Source organism: Callithrix jacchus, chromosome 19 (assembly GCF_049354715.1).
Source record: "Callithrix jacchus isolate 240 chromosome 19, calJac240_pri, whole genome shotgun sequence".
Taxonomy (NCBI): domain Eukaryota; kingdom Metazoa; phylum Chordata; class Mammalia; order Primates; family Cebidae; genus Callithrix; species Callithrix jacchus.
This window is the reverse complement of record NC_133520.1, coordinates 29,237,580-29,252,924: the sequence shown is the minus strand read 5'-3', so window position 1 is coordinate 29,252,924 and position 15,345 is coordinate 29,237,580. Positions and strand designations below refer to the sequence as shown.

Sequence of the window (15,345 nt, the reverse complement as noted above, 5' to 3'; positions counted from 1 at the left end):
CCTGATCTCCAAACTCCCCAGAGACATTATTATGTGCATCAGTTGCTACCAAGAGGCTTGTAGATGTGGAGATTATGCTGACATACCTCAGAAGCTATTTTTAAAACATCTATCTTTAATTAAAGTCTCTTTATTTGACATTTACTGTTCTAAAAAAAAAACTGTGTGGAAAGGCATCGTGACATCTGAGGTCTCCTAGCTTGAGCTCTGCAGGTGGGTACTTGCCATGGAAGAGTCCTTTAGGTGGGGTCTCTAAAATGGGTCCAGCCTGGCACAGTGGCTCATGCCTGTAATCCCAGCACTCTGGGAGGCCAAGGCGGGTGGATCATGAGGTAAGGAGTTCAAGACCAGCTTGGCCAAGATGGTGAAACCCCATCTCTACTAAAAATACAGAAATTAGCCAGGTGTGGTAATGTGCACCTGTAATCTCAGCTACTCAGGAGGCTGAGGCAGGGAATTGCTTGAACCTAGGAGAAGGAGGTTTCAGTGAACTGAGATCTCACCACGGCACTTCAGTCTTGGTGACAGAGTGAGACTCTGTCTCAAAAAAAAAAAAAAAAGGGTCCAGCCCTCTCAGGGAATGGGAGATGGAAAGTCAGCTCTAAGTTCTCAGGGTGTGTCCTGGGTCACCTGCCGGGGGTCCTGGGCCTGCATTCTTGCTTTGCATTCCCACCTAGGCTGTGTCAACTCCCCCTCAAAAGGCCCCTCCACTGCCTCTTACCCTGTCCACCTCCTTTGAAAACTGGCTTAATCTTCCTCCTCCAGGAAGGCTTTCCTGCCCACTGGCCAGGCCAACCCTGACCACTCCCTTACACAGACTGCCCTGGGTGCCTGAGCCAACAGCGGCCACATTTCCCTGCTGGCATGCTGGCCACACTGCTCTTCAGCCTCACCTGCACGCTCCCTGTGGGTGGCAGGAAGGTTTTTCCCTTGTTTTCTCCCAGAGTACCTTGAGTTTGCCTTCCACCAGTGGGGGTTCAAAAAGTACTTGGTCTGGAGACCAAGCCATGGCTCTGGGGGTCAAAAATCCAACAGGGGCAGGTTGACTGCATCCTTGGGGAGCACTGTCTAGGATCGAGGTGGGGAGATCTGTTAGGGGAGTAGTGCTGCCAGAGTAGAGATGAAATTGTGAGTTTGGGGCCAGGAACTCACAGTTTGCGAAGTTTCTTTGTTTATTATTTTGTACTTAAATTCTAAAAGAGCCAGACAAATTCTAAAAGAGCTGTAATACTCAGTTTGAGAAGTTTAAGCAAAATTTCTAGAGCCCCAAGGACCTATGTGGTGTGAAAATAAGAATAAACAGGGCTGGGAGGTGTTGGAAATACAGAGCTAAGATGAAAGCAAAGATTGGGACAGAATGACCTGGCTTCCGGAGCAGGCAGGCCAGTCACTCTAACCCAGGAGATGATTTAGTCACTCTAACTGGAAGATGATTTACTTATGACCACCCCTAGCATACCTAGCATATAAGGCCAGATTAAGAAACCTCAGTCTGAGAGTGACCACAGTGGGCAGGGTAACTTCGTGGAGGAAGTGAGCCTTTACTGTAAGGGACGGTCTCAGATGTGGATCCTTTAGGCCATGGGGAACTACAGAAGGCTTTTGAGCTTGTGAGATGCATCTTGAAGGTGTGCAGAGTAATTTAGAATGGAAGGAGGATGTCTGTGAGTTGGAAGGCTGGTTCAACCCCCAGATATGAGGGGACATCTGGGGCAGTAACAGTGGGAATAGAGAAGCGGGGTAGAGGTGAGAGACATCCCAGAGAAGAACCACCAGGACTTGGGGAGGGGCTGGTAGCTGGACACAGGGGATGACAGCAAGTCAAAGATGACTCCCAGGGAGAAGTGTGACTATTCGTATTAGGAAGGAATGCTGCAAAGAGGAGCTGGTTTCAAAGAGGAATGAAAGCTAGATTTTAGACTCCCTATGCCATGGGACCCAGCATGTCAATTCACACCTGGGGCAGGTATCAGCTGAAGAACACCCTGCTCTCAAGAACAGTCTTAGCTTCCCAAGTCCCTTTCTCTTCTCTCCACTCCACCTCCAGGGGAGCCCTGGTTCCAGAGACATTAGACATAGCCCACACTTGCCTCCCACCCTGCAAAGCATCTACTCACAGCTCCTCCAAGAAGCGAAGTTGGTGGAAGAGGCCAGGCTGAAGCTCTGTGAGGTTGTTCATGCTGAGGTCCCTGGTGGAGAGAAAATGGGAGAAGGAGCTGTGAACTCCCCACTTGGGCTATCTGGCATGGTCCAGCACCAAACCCCCTCAAGGGACCACCAGTGTTCCCACAGTACCCTCAATCCAGGCTATCCTAACTCCAAAGCCAGTCTGGCAACAGCAGCTGCATTATCTCTAAGAGCAATAACTGAGCTGGGAGTCAGGTCTCTTCCAGGCCATTTGTGGATTCTCTCTATATGGTCTCCTACTTTCCCCTCTGTTTTTTACCCTTTCTTTGACACTCCCCTGGGATTGACTGTGACTGGGATTATGAAGGATACTGGCCTCCCTATAAAGGGAGGAACTAGAGTAAAATTATTAGAATTTCAGAGCAGGAAGGGAAGGATCACCAAATACAAATAATAGCTCACCCACTCTTTTTACCAGTGGGGAAACTGAGGCCCAGAGATCACTCACATTCCAATTTATGGAGCTGGGTCATTCAGTATTCATGAACTGGTATGACTGTCCCTGGGCTCCCCATGGAAGACCATCCTCTGGTTCAATCCCAGAGCTAATGGCATTTCACTGCCCTTTGAGGTGTCTACCAGGCTCTACCTGTTTGCCTCCCTTAGTCCAGGGGTCCCCACCCCAGGGCAGCAGACCAGAACTAGGCTTTGGTCTGTTCGGAGCCAGGCAGTACATGCAGAGGGAGGTGACGGGGCAGGTGAGCATTCTCGCCTGAGCTCCGCCTCTCGTCAGATCAGCTGAGGCAGCATAAGATTCTCAGAAGAGTATGAACCCTACAGTGAACTGTGCACTCGAGGGGTCTAGGCTGCGTCCTCTTTATGAGAATCTACTTAATGCTTGATGATATCAAGTGGAACAGTTTCATCCCAAAACCATGCCCCATGCTCCACCCCTCATCCGTGGAAAGATTGTCCTCCACGAGACTGATCCCTGGTGCCAAATAGGTTGGGAACCACTGCCTTAGTCCACCTGGAAGACGTGGTCCCTTGACACATCATAGAAGGTGCCTAGATTCCCAAGTGGTAAGGATCCCAGTCCCTCTGCACATTCACAGCCTCCATCATCTTAAGCTTCCCCATCATCTGACAGACCCTGTGGGTGGTTTCAGTGTCACTGTCCTCTTAGGGGCCCTGAACACAAAATAGTTACAACCGTTACCCTGGCATTTACTGGAGGCCTACTCTGTGTCAGACACCAGCTAACCTTTATCCAAACAACCTCCCTCTGTTCTCACAATACCCCCAAATTAGCTTCCATCATTATCTCCATTTTATACTCAAGAAAACAAAGAGAAAGGAGCACTGAGCTTTGAAGGCAAAAGGCCCTGAAGTCAAATCTCTCCTCCAAAGTTACCTATCAGACCTTGGGCCCTTGACTGCTCTGACGGTAGTTGACCTCATCTATAAAATAGGATAGCACCAAGCTAGGAGGGTCCTTGTAAAGATTAAGTGGGCTAATGTTCACAGACTGCCCAATGAACAGTACAGACACAGCACATATTTGCTTTACTCCTTCTGCCTTTCCCTTGGTGTCCTGTGGGCAGGCGTCCTAGCCCCACAGGCTGGTAGGAGAGGGGTTTGTGCCTTCCCCACAGGCCGGTGGGAGAGGAGTTGGTGTCTTTCCCACAGGCTGGTGGGAGAGGAGTTGGTGCCTTCCCCACAGGCCGGTGGGGCTGGGATACTTGCCCACAGGACACTGAAGGAAAGATAGAAAGAGGAAAGTAGTGGAGAGGGGTTGGTACCTTCCTCTGTGGGTCTTACCCTGCGTTCACATCTTCTTCACAGTTTGTGCCTGGGTGAGCAACATTGTGTGAGACCGTGTGTATGTGTCTGACACATTCGAGTTCCTTTCTACTGCAAACTCCTAATAGCTGATTCTTGTCTCTGCCTGCCCCCTCCCTGAGGAGGTACAGAGGTGGGCCCAGACGAGACCACCACAAGGCTGGGCACTGCCCCCAAGCCATCTCAAGGCTTTCTCCTTTCCCTAGGCATGCACTGCTGCCCTCCAACTTCAGTGTCTCCATTTCCCCCCAAGAAATGAGTGTGTTTTCTGTGTGTGCCCAGAAAGGCAGGCTGGGAACGGCCGGGAGAGCTTGTGCTTGGGAGTCCTGTTCCAATCTATAAAAAGAATGTTTAGTCTCAAATGTTTTATCTTTGATAAAGCCTGGGCTCTGGACTCCATGTCCTCCAAGGAAGGAAGACATTCCGTGCAGGGTAGAGCCAAGGAACTGGCACGCTGCACCTGGTGCTGCTTCTCGTCTACCATTCCCGCCCTGCTTCCTGGCAGAAACAGGAGGGCCACCTCTGGGCTTGCTGTTCTAGAAACAGGGCTCAGAAGAAGCTGTAGCTGGTGTGCTACGGCCACAGTTTAAGGTGGGAGAGAGGCAGAACCCAGAGAGTTTGTCTATGGATTTTTTTTTCAGAGTTTCACTGTTGTTGCCCAGGCTGGAGTGCAGTGGTGCAATCTCAGCTCACTGCAACCTTTGCCTCCCAGATCCAAGAGGTTGTCTTGCCTCAGCCTCCCTAGTAGCTGAGATTACAGGTGCCTGCCACCATGCCTGGCTTTTTTTGTGTGTGTGTGTTTTTAGTAGAGGCAGGGTTTCACCACATTGGCCAGGCTGGTCTCAGACTCCTGACTTCAAGTGATCCGCCTGCCCCAGCCTCCCAGAGTGCTGGGGTTACAGGCGTGAGCCACCGCACCTAGCCTGTTGATGGATTTTAAGTCAGGGTTTTGTCCTCAGGATGTTTTTAGGTCCCACTCGCCTCAGATTGTGGCTGAAATGTGAAGGGGCGGGAGCACACTGGGCAGCGGCAGCGGCAGGGGACCTCCGGCGGCGCCTACAGAAGCCCATGCTGCAAAATCTGGGCCGATCTGACTCCTCCCCCGGTGTCCCACCCCTGGCTCATTCTCAGCAAAGCAGGAGGCTCGAGGTGCCGCAAAAAAAATGATTACCTCTAAATATTTACCCTGCGCATTTCTGGATGTGTCTCGACAGGAATGCAGCGGGAGTTCAAGGAGCACTCAGGGCATGTGACTCAGGCCTCATCACTCAGCTGTCCCTCCAGGGGCCGGGGCTGCAGAGGCTCTGATGTCGCTCCATGGCCCCCACCCCACCCACTCCCTCTGCCCCACCACCCTGACTAGCGGCCTCATTGTTCTCCCCTGCGGTGGAGGGGGCCTGACCCCCCCCACCTGCCCCCACATCCTGCCCCAAAACAACACAAAGCCCAGCTGTAGTGCTCAGTAGAGGGGGTGGGGTGGTGCAAGGAGGGTGAATTTCCACTGTTCACGGGTGGGGGGAGCCCCATTCAGGGCTGGCTCTCTCGAAAGGAAAAGCGGTGAGGCTGGTGCCAGGGGAAGGGGAAGGAAGAGGACCGTGTAGAGTTGGAAGAGGGAGGTGAAGTGGGGATTTCAAGGCTGAGAGCCGCCAAGCCAATGCCACGGGCCTTGGGAATGGCTAAGGGCCCTGGCAAGAGGCACTGGGCCCTGCTGGGAGGAGGCTGTGCCTGCACAATGACAGGGCAGGAACTGACACACAGAAACTCCAAACACAGAGGCTGCTCTGCCATGTTGGTGGTTCCTACTGACATATGACTGTCCTGGGAGGTTGGTTGTACAGCTGGTTTCTTGTGCAACTCAGAGGGCACAGCTCAAACTTTCAGGCCATGCCTGGACCCAGGGGAAATAAGATGGCGCCCTGGATTCTTGGGGTTAGGTTGTAGCTACCACATTCACTTGGCTGCATGAACTTGTAGATATTTGCAAGAAGTGGGGGTCGTAGGTTGGGATACCTGGCTCTTGGATGTGCTTGTCTTGTGGGTGCTGGGCATGCGTATGTCATGTGTGAGGGTACATGTGTGTATCTGCACACATACATGTACAGCCAGGGGACTGAGATGATAGGTGGTGATCCCATTCTGAAGCCTTCTTCTTGGGAGCCCTTGGGACTCCCAGAGGGGCCTCTCAACTAGACATAGCCATGATGGGGTAGGGATGGGAAATGTCTCAAGGAGAGGCTTGCAGGAGGGGAATGCAGAGAAGAGAAGAGAGGGGCAGCCCTGGGCCTGGGAAATGGAAGTTTCTGGCTGCACATGAGGAAAATGTTCTCAGAGCTCTATGCTGTGAGGCAACCAGACCACCCAAGGAAGGTGGGTGAGGTGGCGTCACCATGGAGACAGGGAACAGGTTTGATAAGAGGGAGGATGCTGGGGAATGGAGGGGGCAGAGAGCAGCTGAAAGGGGCTGGGGTCATAGGAGACCCTCCCCTGAGGCAAAAGGGCTCATACCCAAGGGCCTGAGGGGGATTGGGTCTGTTTGAATTTTTCTTATGGGAGGAAGAAGCAGTGAAAGACAAGCCTCCGTGTACCCTGGGGTGGACCGGGGGAAACTGTGCCCACCTCCCCTGCTGGAAAAGAGGCCAGAGAGGCAGAACCCCCTTTTCCACTGTCTCCACTGTGGACTCAGGTTGCCCATCTCTGCAGCCAGGAAAAGGCCACTTATTTTATTTATGTATAGATTTAAGCCATATAACTTGATGATCTGATCTCTGTATACATTGTGAGATAATCAGCACAATCAAACTACGATAGTCATCACCTCATATAGTGTGTGAGTGTGCATGTGCGTGAATGTGTGTGAGTGTTTATGAGTGTGTGTGTGTCTGAAAGGAGCACTTAAGATCTACTTTCAGGTAAAGGGCAGCTAGAGTGGCCAGGAGACGACCCCTGTCCCCAGGCGTAGCTATGCCCCGCAGTCCCCTCCTCTGTGAGGTGTTCCCAGCACCCCCTGCCCCCATGGTATTTTGCGTATGATCACTCAACAGTGCTTACTGAGCACTTACCATGCGCCTAGCACAGCATCTGCCTTTGTTATCCCCCGTGCACAACACTCACTAGCTGTGTGACCCTGATCACATCACTTCCCATCTCTAGCCTCCATTTTCTCACCTGCGATGTTGAAATAATGATAGTAATTACCTCACAAGAATTGTCGTGTGGGCCGGGCGCAGTGACTCACACCTGTAATATCAGCACTGTGGGAGGCCGAGGCGGGTGGGCCAGTTGAGATCAGGAGTTGGAGAACAGCCTGGCCAACATGGTAAAATCCCATCTCTACTAAAAATACAAAAATTAGCCGGGCGTGGTGATGTGCACCCGTAATCCCAGCTCCTGGGCAGAGGTTGCAGTGAACCGAGATCCAGCCACTGCACTCCAGACTTGGTGACAGTGAGACTCTGCCTCAAAACAAAACAAAACAAAAGAGTTGCAGTGTAAGTACATGAGTTAATAAATATAAAACACAGTGTTGTCCGGGCGCCGTGGCTCAAGCCTGTAATCCTAGCACTTCGGGAGGCCAGCGTAGGTGAATCACCTCAAGTGATTCAGGAGTTCAAGACCAGCCTGACCAACGTGGGGAAGTGCTGTCTCCACTAAAAATATAAAAATATCAGCTGGGCATGGTGGTGGGCACCTGTAATCCCAGATACTCGGGAGGCTGAGGCAGGAGAATCACTTGAACCTGGGAGGCGGAGGTTGCAATGAGCCAAGATCGTGCCATTGTACTCCAGCCTGGGCAACAAGAATGAAACTCTGTCTCAAAAAAATAAATAAACAAATAAAACACAGTGCTCAATAACTATGCCTTATTATTAATATTCTAATCATCTAACTGAATTATAATTATTAGTATATAATAACACAGATGACTATGTGTTTTTTTAAGACAAGGACTTAACCTTAGTCATCTGTGTGTCCTCCAGTCCTATCAGGGTGCCTGGCAAGTGGGGTGCTCAATAAATATCCAAACGAATGCATTACGGACATAGACAGACGTTCCTGTGGCCAAGCCTTTACTCCAAGGAAGTTCTTCTGCTGCCTAGCGTCAATGTCTCCTCCAGTGCTACAAGGGTCTAACCTCTGTGAAGAGCCTACTCCATGCTTAGTTCCAAGCCAGCACCCAATCAATGAAGGCTGTTAACGATGCTCACTGTTCTCTGAATTCAGCATTCTCTAGAGAAATTAAAGTGAGTCCTCCTCCAAAGATTCCCTTGGCTCCTGCAGCAGACTAGCAACTTTCTCCTGAGCCTTCTCTCAGTCTCTGACCAGGGCCTAACAGGCTGCCCAGACAACCTTCAGCAGCAACCCCTCCCCATGAGGGCCAGGCTGGGCTGGGCACATATCCTGCCATGTCAGGAAACAGCTCGGGGGTTGGCAAGGAGCAGGCCAGGCCAGTGTTGAGAGTCCAAAGGTGGGGTTCTCTCCCAGGAGACAGGCTGGCCGCCACTGAGACCATTTGGTGTTCAGAGAACACTTACTAAATTCTTCTGTCAACAAGAGAGGCAGGTGATGGGGTAGAGGGGAAAGAATGCAGAACCTGGAATCAGGGGACCTGGTTCCCTTAGACGACTGCTAAGTTCCCTGCCCACCCTAAAGGTCATGAAGTTGTTTCCCCACTGGCTTCTATGTGCTGAGGTCAGTGCTGCGTGAGGTGGAGACGAAGCCCAAAGCGAGGTCCAGGCATTAGAGAGCTGAGTGTTGCCGGGGAAGGACTGTTTACTCACAAAGGAATGGCAAACCTCCATATATGTACTCCGCTTTGCGGTTTATAAACTGCTCTGCAGCCACCCTCCCAGTTAGGTTCTAGACCATGTGCCCAGACTGGAGAGTACAACGGACACTCTCTGTTGTACTCTGGTGAGGAGGGAAGGCTTCCTGGGCAGAATGAGGTGGGGCATGGACGAGACATGGGCAGCCCACGGAACTGAGATCAGAGTGGAAAGCACCAGAGAGCACCTCATGTCACTTGTGGGGGCTCTGTTGGCATTGCGGATGGGACAGTTCTTCACTGGGCGGGACTTTCCCACTCGCTACAGAGCTTTCGGCATCCCTGGCCTTGTGCATAAGGGCTTACGGCATTTCCCTCTTATTGTGATCATCAAAACACCTCACGAGCCTGGACAACATTGCGAGACATTGTCCCTATACAAAATTTAAAACTAGCAGGACATGCTGACACACACCTAGAGTCCCAGCTACTCAGGAGGCTGAGGCAGGAGAATCCCTTGAGCTTGAGAGTTTGAAGCTGCAGTGAGTTAAGACAATACCACTACACTCCAGGCTGGATAACAGACTGAGACTTTATCTTTTCAAAGAAAATTTTAAATTAAGGAAAACACCCCCATGCGTTTCCAAACACCCTCTGAATAGCAGGCGCTCTCCTCTACCTACACTCCTTCAATTTGGTGGTGCAGGAAGAGACTCAGAAGAACACAGTCACCTAAGGACACACGGCAAGTTCAAGAGTGGGTGTTACAAGTAGGTCTCCTAAAACCCTGGGGGAAGCTCTTCCCACCCCACCAAATTGATCTTAGTTTCTAGTGCAGCCTCCCCATTTTAGACGGCACCTTTATCAGAGATAACTTGAATACTAACTCTCATCTCTGAGATTCCAAACACACAAGATGACATAAAATTCTCTCAAATATTTTGCAATTTTCATTAATATCCAAAAAGGACAGTGTACCTCCATCAGGAAAAAGTGTGTCTATCTTCACACACACACACACACACACACACACACACAGGAGCACAGCCTGTTCTCTGGCTTTGCACAAAGTCCACAAAGTCTTGCGTGAGAACAATGCTGTATTTTTAAATAAAAGAGATATTGGTTTATTTGATCCTTTCTTGGCCCCCTTGTTGGTAAAACGAATGTCTCCTAGACTGCCTGGAGTGGCAGGAGGACTTGTGATGGAGGGGATGGGGTGTGGGGGAAGATAGTAAAACAGAAGCTGGAGGGGTGCCTGGAGCAGGGGGCACTATTTGTGAGGGGAGAAAGTCCCTGGCAGTTGCTAAGCAAAGGCGAGGCTTGTGGGGCAGGGAGATGCTGGGCACCCAGAGTATCGCCAGAAGGCGACCCAATTCATTCAGGTGAGGCTGGGAGGGATAAAGGCAGGGGAAGGAGACATTCCGAAAAGTCAGGTGAGAAAAACAAAAAGATGGCTTTTTTTTTTTGCCCTGAGTTAAAAGACCATGGAAGTTAGAAGTCAGAGACTGTCCACTGCATCGTGATGTTTCATTGACGTGACGTGGAGCTTCCAAAACCCTGATGACAGAGAAAGAAGGCCAGGGAGGGAAGAGACCCAGCAGAGATCCTTCTCTCTCAAAAATGCTAGATTTGGAAAAACATGGTTTGGCACCACCATAGGAACCAACTTCAGGTTAAACCATATTGCTCCGACCTCTTCTTACTGAGAGGGGTTAATCTGACAGCAACAGCATGCCAAGGGTGTGGGCCCCTGCGCAGAGCAAGAAGATGGAGACAGTTCTGGGGCCGGTTCTCATCCTCAGCACTGCAGGGGAATCCCCTTGGGAGGGAGTTAGGCTGAGGGGACATCTCTGGCTCTCCCTGGCACAGCTGCTAAGCTGGAGTGGCCCAACAAGTCCCTGAATCCCAATCAGAAGTATTACAGCAGATCAGGTGCAAAGGGCTGCTCCTGCCCCAATGTAATTAGTTGTGGCCCTCAGAGAACCTGGGGAGGTGTTCCCCTGCTGGTGCCAGAGCCGGGAGAAGCTTCTCGAGAGCAAAGTGTGGCACAGGGATTGCATAATGCCTGTGTGTGCTTCTCCTTCAATGGCTCCTTCCTCCCTGCTAAGCCATGCCACCCACAGGCAGAGAAGTTAAAGGGACCCAAGCCCAGGCCCAGCTGGGGCCATAGTGTGACCTGAGAACAGCCCAGGAGCATGACAGGGCAGAGCCTCTGGAGAGCAATGAAGATATGAGGAACTGTTTCTGGGCCCCCTCTCTTCTCTACCACCTCTTTGAGAGATAATGCAAGACTTATACTGTACAGCACAGTGGCCAGTAGCCACTTGTGACTATATTTAAATTCATTAAACATAAATTTTAAAATGCAATTCCTTAGCTGCACTAGCCACATTTCAGGGCTCAATAGCCACATAAAGCTAGTGGCTATAAAGCTAGTGGACAGCACAGATCTAGAACCCATCTATCATCGTAGGACATTCTGCTGGGCAGCATGGAACAGCCTCTGCTGTCAGACAGACCTGTGTTTGATTTCCAGCTCTGCCACTTACTGGCTATATGACTTTGGACAATTATTTCACCACTCTCTGTCACAGTTTCCTCCCTGGTAAAGTGCTTAGGCCCTTTGAGTATCACCACCCAACTCTACCATTTACTGAAGTCCAGTTCAAGTGCCTCCTCCTACAAGAAGCTTCCAACCTTCAACCATTCATTTAGTCATGCAGCCATTTGTCCATTCAATATTTATTGAGCGCCTAGTATATATCAGGCACTACTCTAGGTGACAAGCGGCAAAGTCCAATCACAGATGATCCCTACTCTCAAAAAGCCAAGTTAAGTGGGGACAATGACAAGAAGGTGGACAATTACCAGCCTGAGTGACAAGTGCTGGGACCGGGACTTAAGTGTCACAGGGCTTTCTCAGACTAATCCCTTTGGCCTTTTGACTGATCTCTGTGGGTTCAGTCTCAGAGTGAGGCCACAAGAACCTGTCCTCGATTACAAACTGTCATCTCCTAATCCCAGATTGCTCATTCATGTGGCTAGTCTCCCCAAACAGGCTGGGAGCTCCTCCACGGCTCCCAGGTGTCTGTCCTTGTCACATACACACACAGCTCCAAGACCCATTTTCTACAGCTTCCGAGGGGTGGGCACCCCACATGCAGGCCCTGGACGAGGGATTGAAGAGGGACCGAAGACAGATTCTGTGGCAGGAGGGAAATGGAATGAATCCAGCACATGAAAACGGCAGTGGCTGTGCATTCGGGGACTTGCCTGCACAATCCTGCTAAGCCTGGGTCTCCCCTGACTCACCAGAGTCTCTTCTAGCCCTCATTCTGATCTCCAGCTCCATCTAGAAGGGCACTGTTTCTGTGTGTGGAGGTATGTGGGTGTGAATTATATCTTATCAGACTGGAAGCCCCTTAGAAAGAAGGACTGAGACATCCCATTCGATCAGACCTCTCCATGCATAAAAACTGCACTTCCCTCCTGTGCTGGAAATCCCTGAGCTCCCAGCCAGGGCCCCCAGGAGAGGAACTGGGTGGAGCTGGAGCAGGTGGGAAGAACTAGGGCTGCACAAGGATTGGGGAGGTGAAGTCAGACCACATCTCTGAGCCTTGTTTGTTTAGCTGAAGCTCCTTGTCCTGTTGCCTTTATTTCACGGATAAACAGGCAGGGTGTGTCTGGGGGTGGAAAACTGGAGAAAGTCCTCTCTATTCAGAGCCCCACCCTCACCACCCCCACCAGCACCACTCGCCCCATCGCAGATGGAAGCTTTTCTTTCACATCAGAGCACCCTCCTCCCCCCTCTCAACCCAGCAACTCAACTCACCAACACACACACACACACTCCCCGAGGTGACCCTAACACCGTCTACCCCCACTCTAGCCAGAGGATTTTCTAAATTGGACGGGATCCCAGACTCAATTTGAATCTTGGGGGGAAGCAGAAGATAAAGTTCAGAGTACATAATAAAAAGAGCTACCTTTGCTGGGTCAGACACTGTGATAAAGACTTGACTGGCCCATTTTACAGATGAAGCTCAGCAAAATTAAGGTGTCTCGCCACCTAGCCATATCTCCAGACCCCCACTCCACATCTTTGCAGTTTACAGAGCTCCGGAACATCCTTGGTTTCATCTAATTGTATCCTTTGTAATAGGCCAGGGAGCAAAGCATTATTTATTCCCATTTTAAATGAAAATAAGGAGATTCGGAAATATCAAGTTACTTTCCTCTGTGTCACAACGTTAAGAAGTGGCAGCGCGAACCCACGCCAGGTGGTTCAGCGGAGCCCCAGCCGCACACAAGTATCCGGGAGCGGAGCGGCGGCCCGGGAAGCGGGGACCCGCCTCTCGCGCGAGTCCCTGCCCCCCAAGTCCCCCTGCCCGCGCCCCTGCTCCCCCTAGAAAGGGCCCGGAAGTGGGGAGGTGGCCTCGGCTCCCCGAACAATGGAGGGGGATTAGTGCCGGCCGGGTTAGCGCCCCACCCGTCGTGTCGGCCTCTGGGTCCGGCTCCCCAGGACTGTGGAGGACCTGTGGAACTTTCCGGAGCTCGGCACCCCTCCCCCAAGCCCACCTGGGCGCACCCCGCCCTGCACTCCTGGCCCGGGGGAGCTTCTTAGCGGCCCTCTCCCTCCGAGCGCCTTCCGGCCCCTGGGGCCTCGAATGCCAGCTCCGGGGTCCAGTGCCCGCCACCCTCCGCGCCGATCTGCACTCGTTCTGCCGCCTGCGTCTGCCCGTCCCTCTGGATAGCGCCCCACCCATCTACCCGCTTCCTTAATTCCGGAACTGTTTGGTTAATCGGAGCAATAGAAAGACTACATCCGGCCGGGCGCGGTGGCTCACGCCTGTAATCCCAGCAGTTTAAGAGGCCGCGGCGGGCGGATCATGAGGTCAGGAGATCGAGAGCATCCTGGCCAACATAGTGAAACCCCGTCTCTACTAAAAATACAAAAAGAAAAAAATTAGCCGGGAGTGATGGTGTGCGCCTGTAATCTCAGCTACTCGGGAGGGAGGCTGAGGCAGGAGAATCGCTTGAATCCGGGAGGCGGAGGTTGCAGTGAGCTGAGATCACACCATTGCTCTCCAGCCTGGGTGACAGTCTCAAAAAAAAAAAAAAAAAAAAAAAATCGAAAGACTAGATTCAAGATCTGGATCTAAAATCCCTGCCCAGCAAGAGGTCCTTCCTGATATCTAGCCTCACTCCCTCATGCTGCAGTTGGACTGAATAGAGCTCTCTGCCTTATACTGAGTGTAGTGCTTAGTGGCTCTGGGGATCAGACTGCCAGAGTTTGTATCTTGGCCGTAACACTTAGATATTGGACTAGTTCCTTTCCTCTCCGTGCCTCAGTTTCTGCATCTATTAGGGTCTAATATTCCCCGTAAGAGAATGTGGTGAGGTTTAAATGGGAGAATCCATGGTTGTGGCATGGATGTCAGTGGATGTTTCTCTCACCTGCATGCAACCTCCAGAGCCCCGCCTGGTGGAGAAGCAGCTGTAAAGTTAGGACAGAAGGGTTGGGGAGGCTGGGGGTAGAGGAGGGCGTTCTGGGTCAGCCCTGCCCTTAGGAGGCAGCAGCTGCCGCTTCTCTCTGGTGCCTCCAAGTGAGTGACACCTGCCTCGCCCCTGATCTTCTCATCTTTGATCTTCTGATCTCTGGCCAGGGTCTCCCAGCCAAAGGCATTCCTGTCTCCCTTGCCTTCTCCAAGGAAAGGCAAAGGGCTGGGCTCCCTCCCTTTGCCCCAAGCTCCTTCCTCCCTCCCCTGTGTTGTATGTGTAACTAAGACTACCAGTCAGGCCCTGGGATGAGGTAACAGCCAGGACCCCTAAGGTGGCAGTGTCTAGGGGGAGGAGAGGACATGGGGAAGGGTTGGACATCAGGGCTGTTTCTGGGCATGGTGCCCTGGGCTGGACCGGACACTGTTGGAGAGGTGCCTTCAGCACAAGTTCCTTACTGCCAGAGCAGGTTTATACAGAGCCCTGGATGAGCACTGGAGAAAGTGTGTGTGCCCCTGTGGATAGAAAAGAGGGAGAAAGTAACGTCCCCTGCCCCCAGGAAGCTTCAGTCTGAGGAGAGATTCAGAACCACAGATACTGCTGGACAGAGCCTTATACATTAGTGCTGGAGGGATCTCAAGTACCTGTGGGTCAGGGAGGGCTTCCTGGAGGAAGCTTGGCCTGAGCTGGCCAAGGGGGACATGATTTGCCTTCAGAAAGTAGCCTGACTCAGAGCTTTGCAAAAGGGGAAATGAGCTGGGGGTGTTAGGATGAGAGTGAGGGAAAGTGTGGTGGACGAATGGTGGCCCCCCAAAGGTGTGTCTACCTCCTAATGCCTGGAGCCGGTGAATATGACCTTACTTGGAAAAAGGGCTCATAAGACCTATAAAGAGACTTAGACTTCCTAGACTCCCACACAATAATAGTGGGAGACTTCAACATCAATATTAGATAGATCAACGAGACAGAAAATTAATAAGGATATCTGGGACTTGAACTCAGATCCAGAACAAGTAAACTTAATAAACATTTATAGAGCTCTCCACTTTAAATACACAAAATATATTTAAAAAAAGAAAAGAAAAGAAAAAGGGCTTTTGCGGTTGTAGCTA

The 15,345-nt window shown here is 51.4% G+C and overlaps 1 protein-coding gene across 7 annotated transcripts in view; it reads right to left on the bottom strand.

The window, feature by feature from the left end:
- Nucleotides 1–15,345, bottom strand: part of LGR6 (leucine rich repeat containing G protein-coupled receptor 6) — a 125,652-nt gene that overhangs the window by 91,636 nt on the left and 18,671 nt on the right. For all 7 annotated transcript variants that reach the window (XM_078356838.1, XM_078356839.1, XM_078356840.1 and 4 more), the window contains one exon: nucleotides 2,118–2,189. In XM_078356838.1, the coding sequence (XP_078212964.1) occupies nucleotides 2,118–2,189 (72 nt within the window). The remainder of the gene's footprint in view (nucleotides 1–2,117; nucleotides 2,190–15,345) is intronic.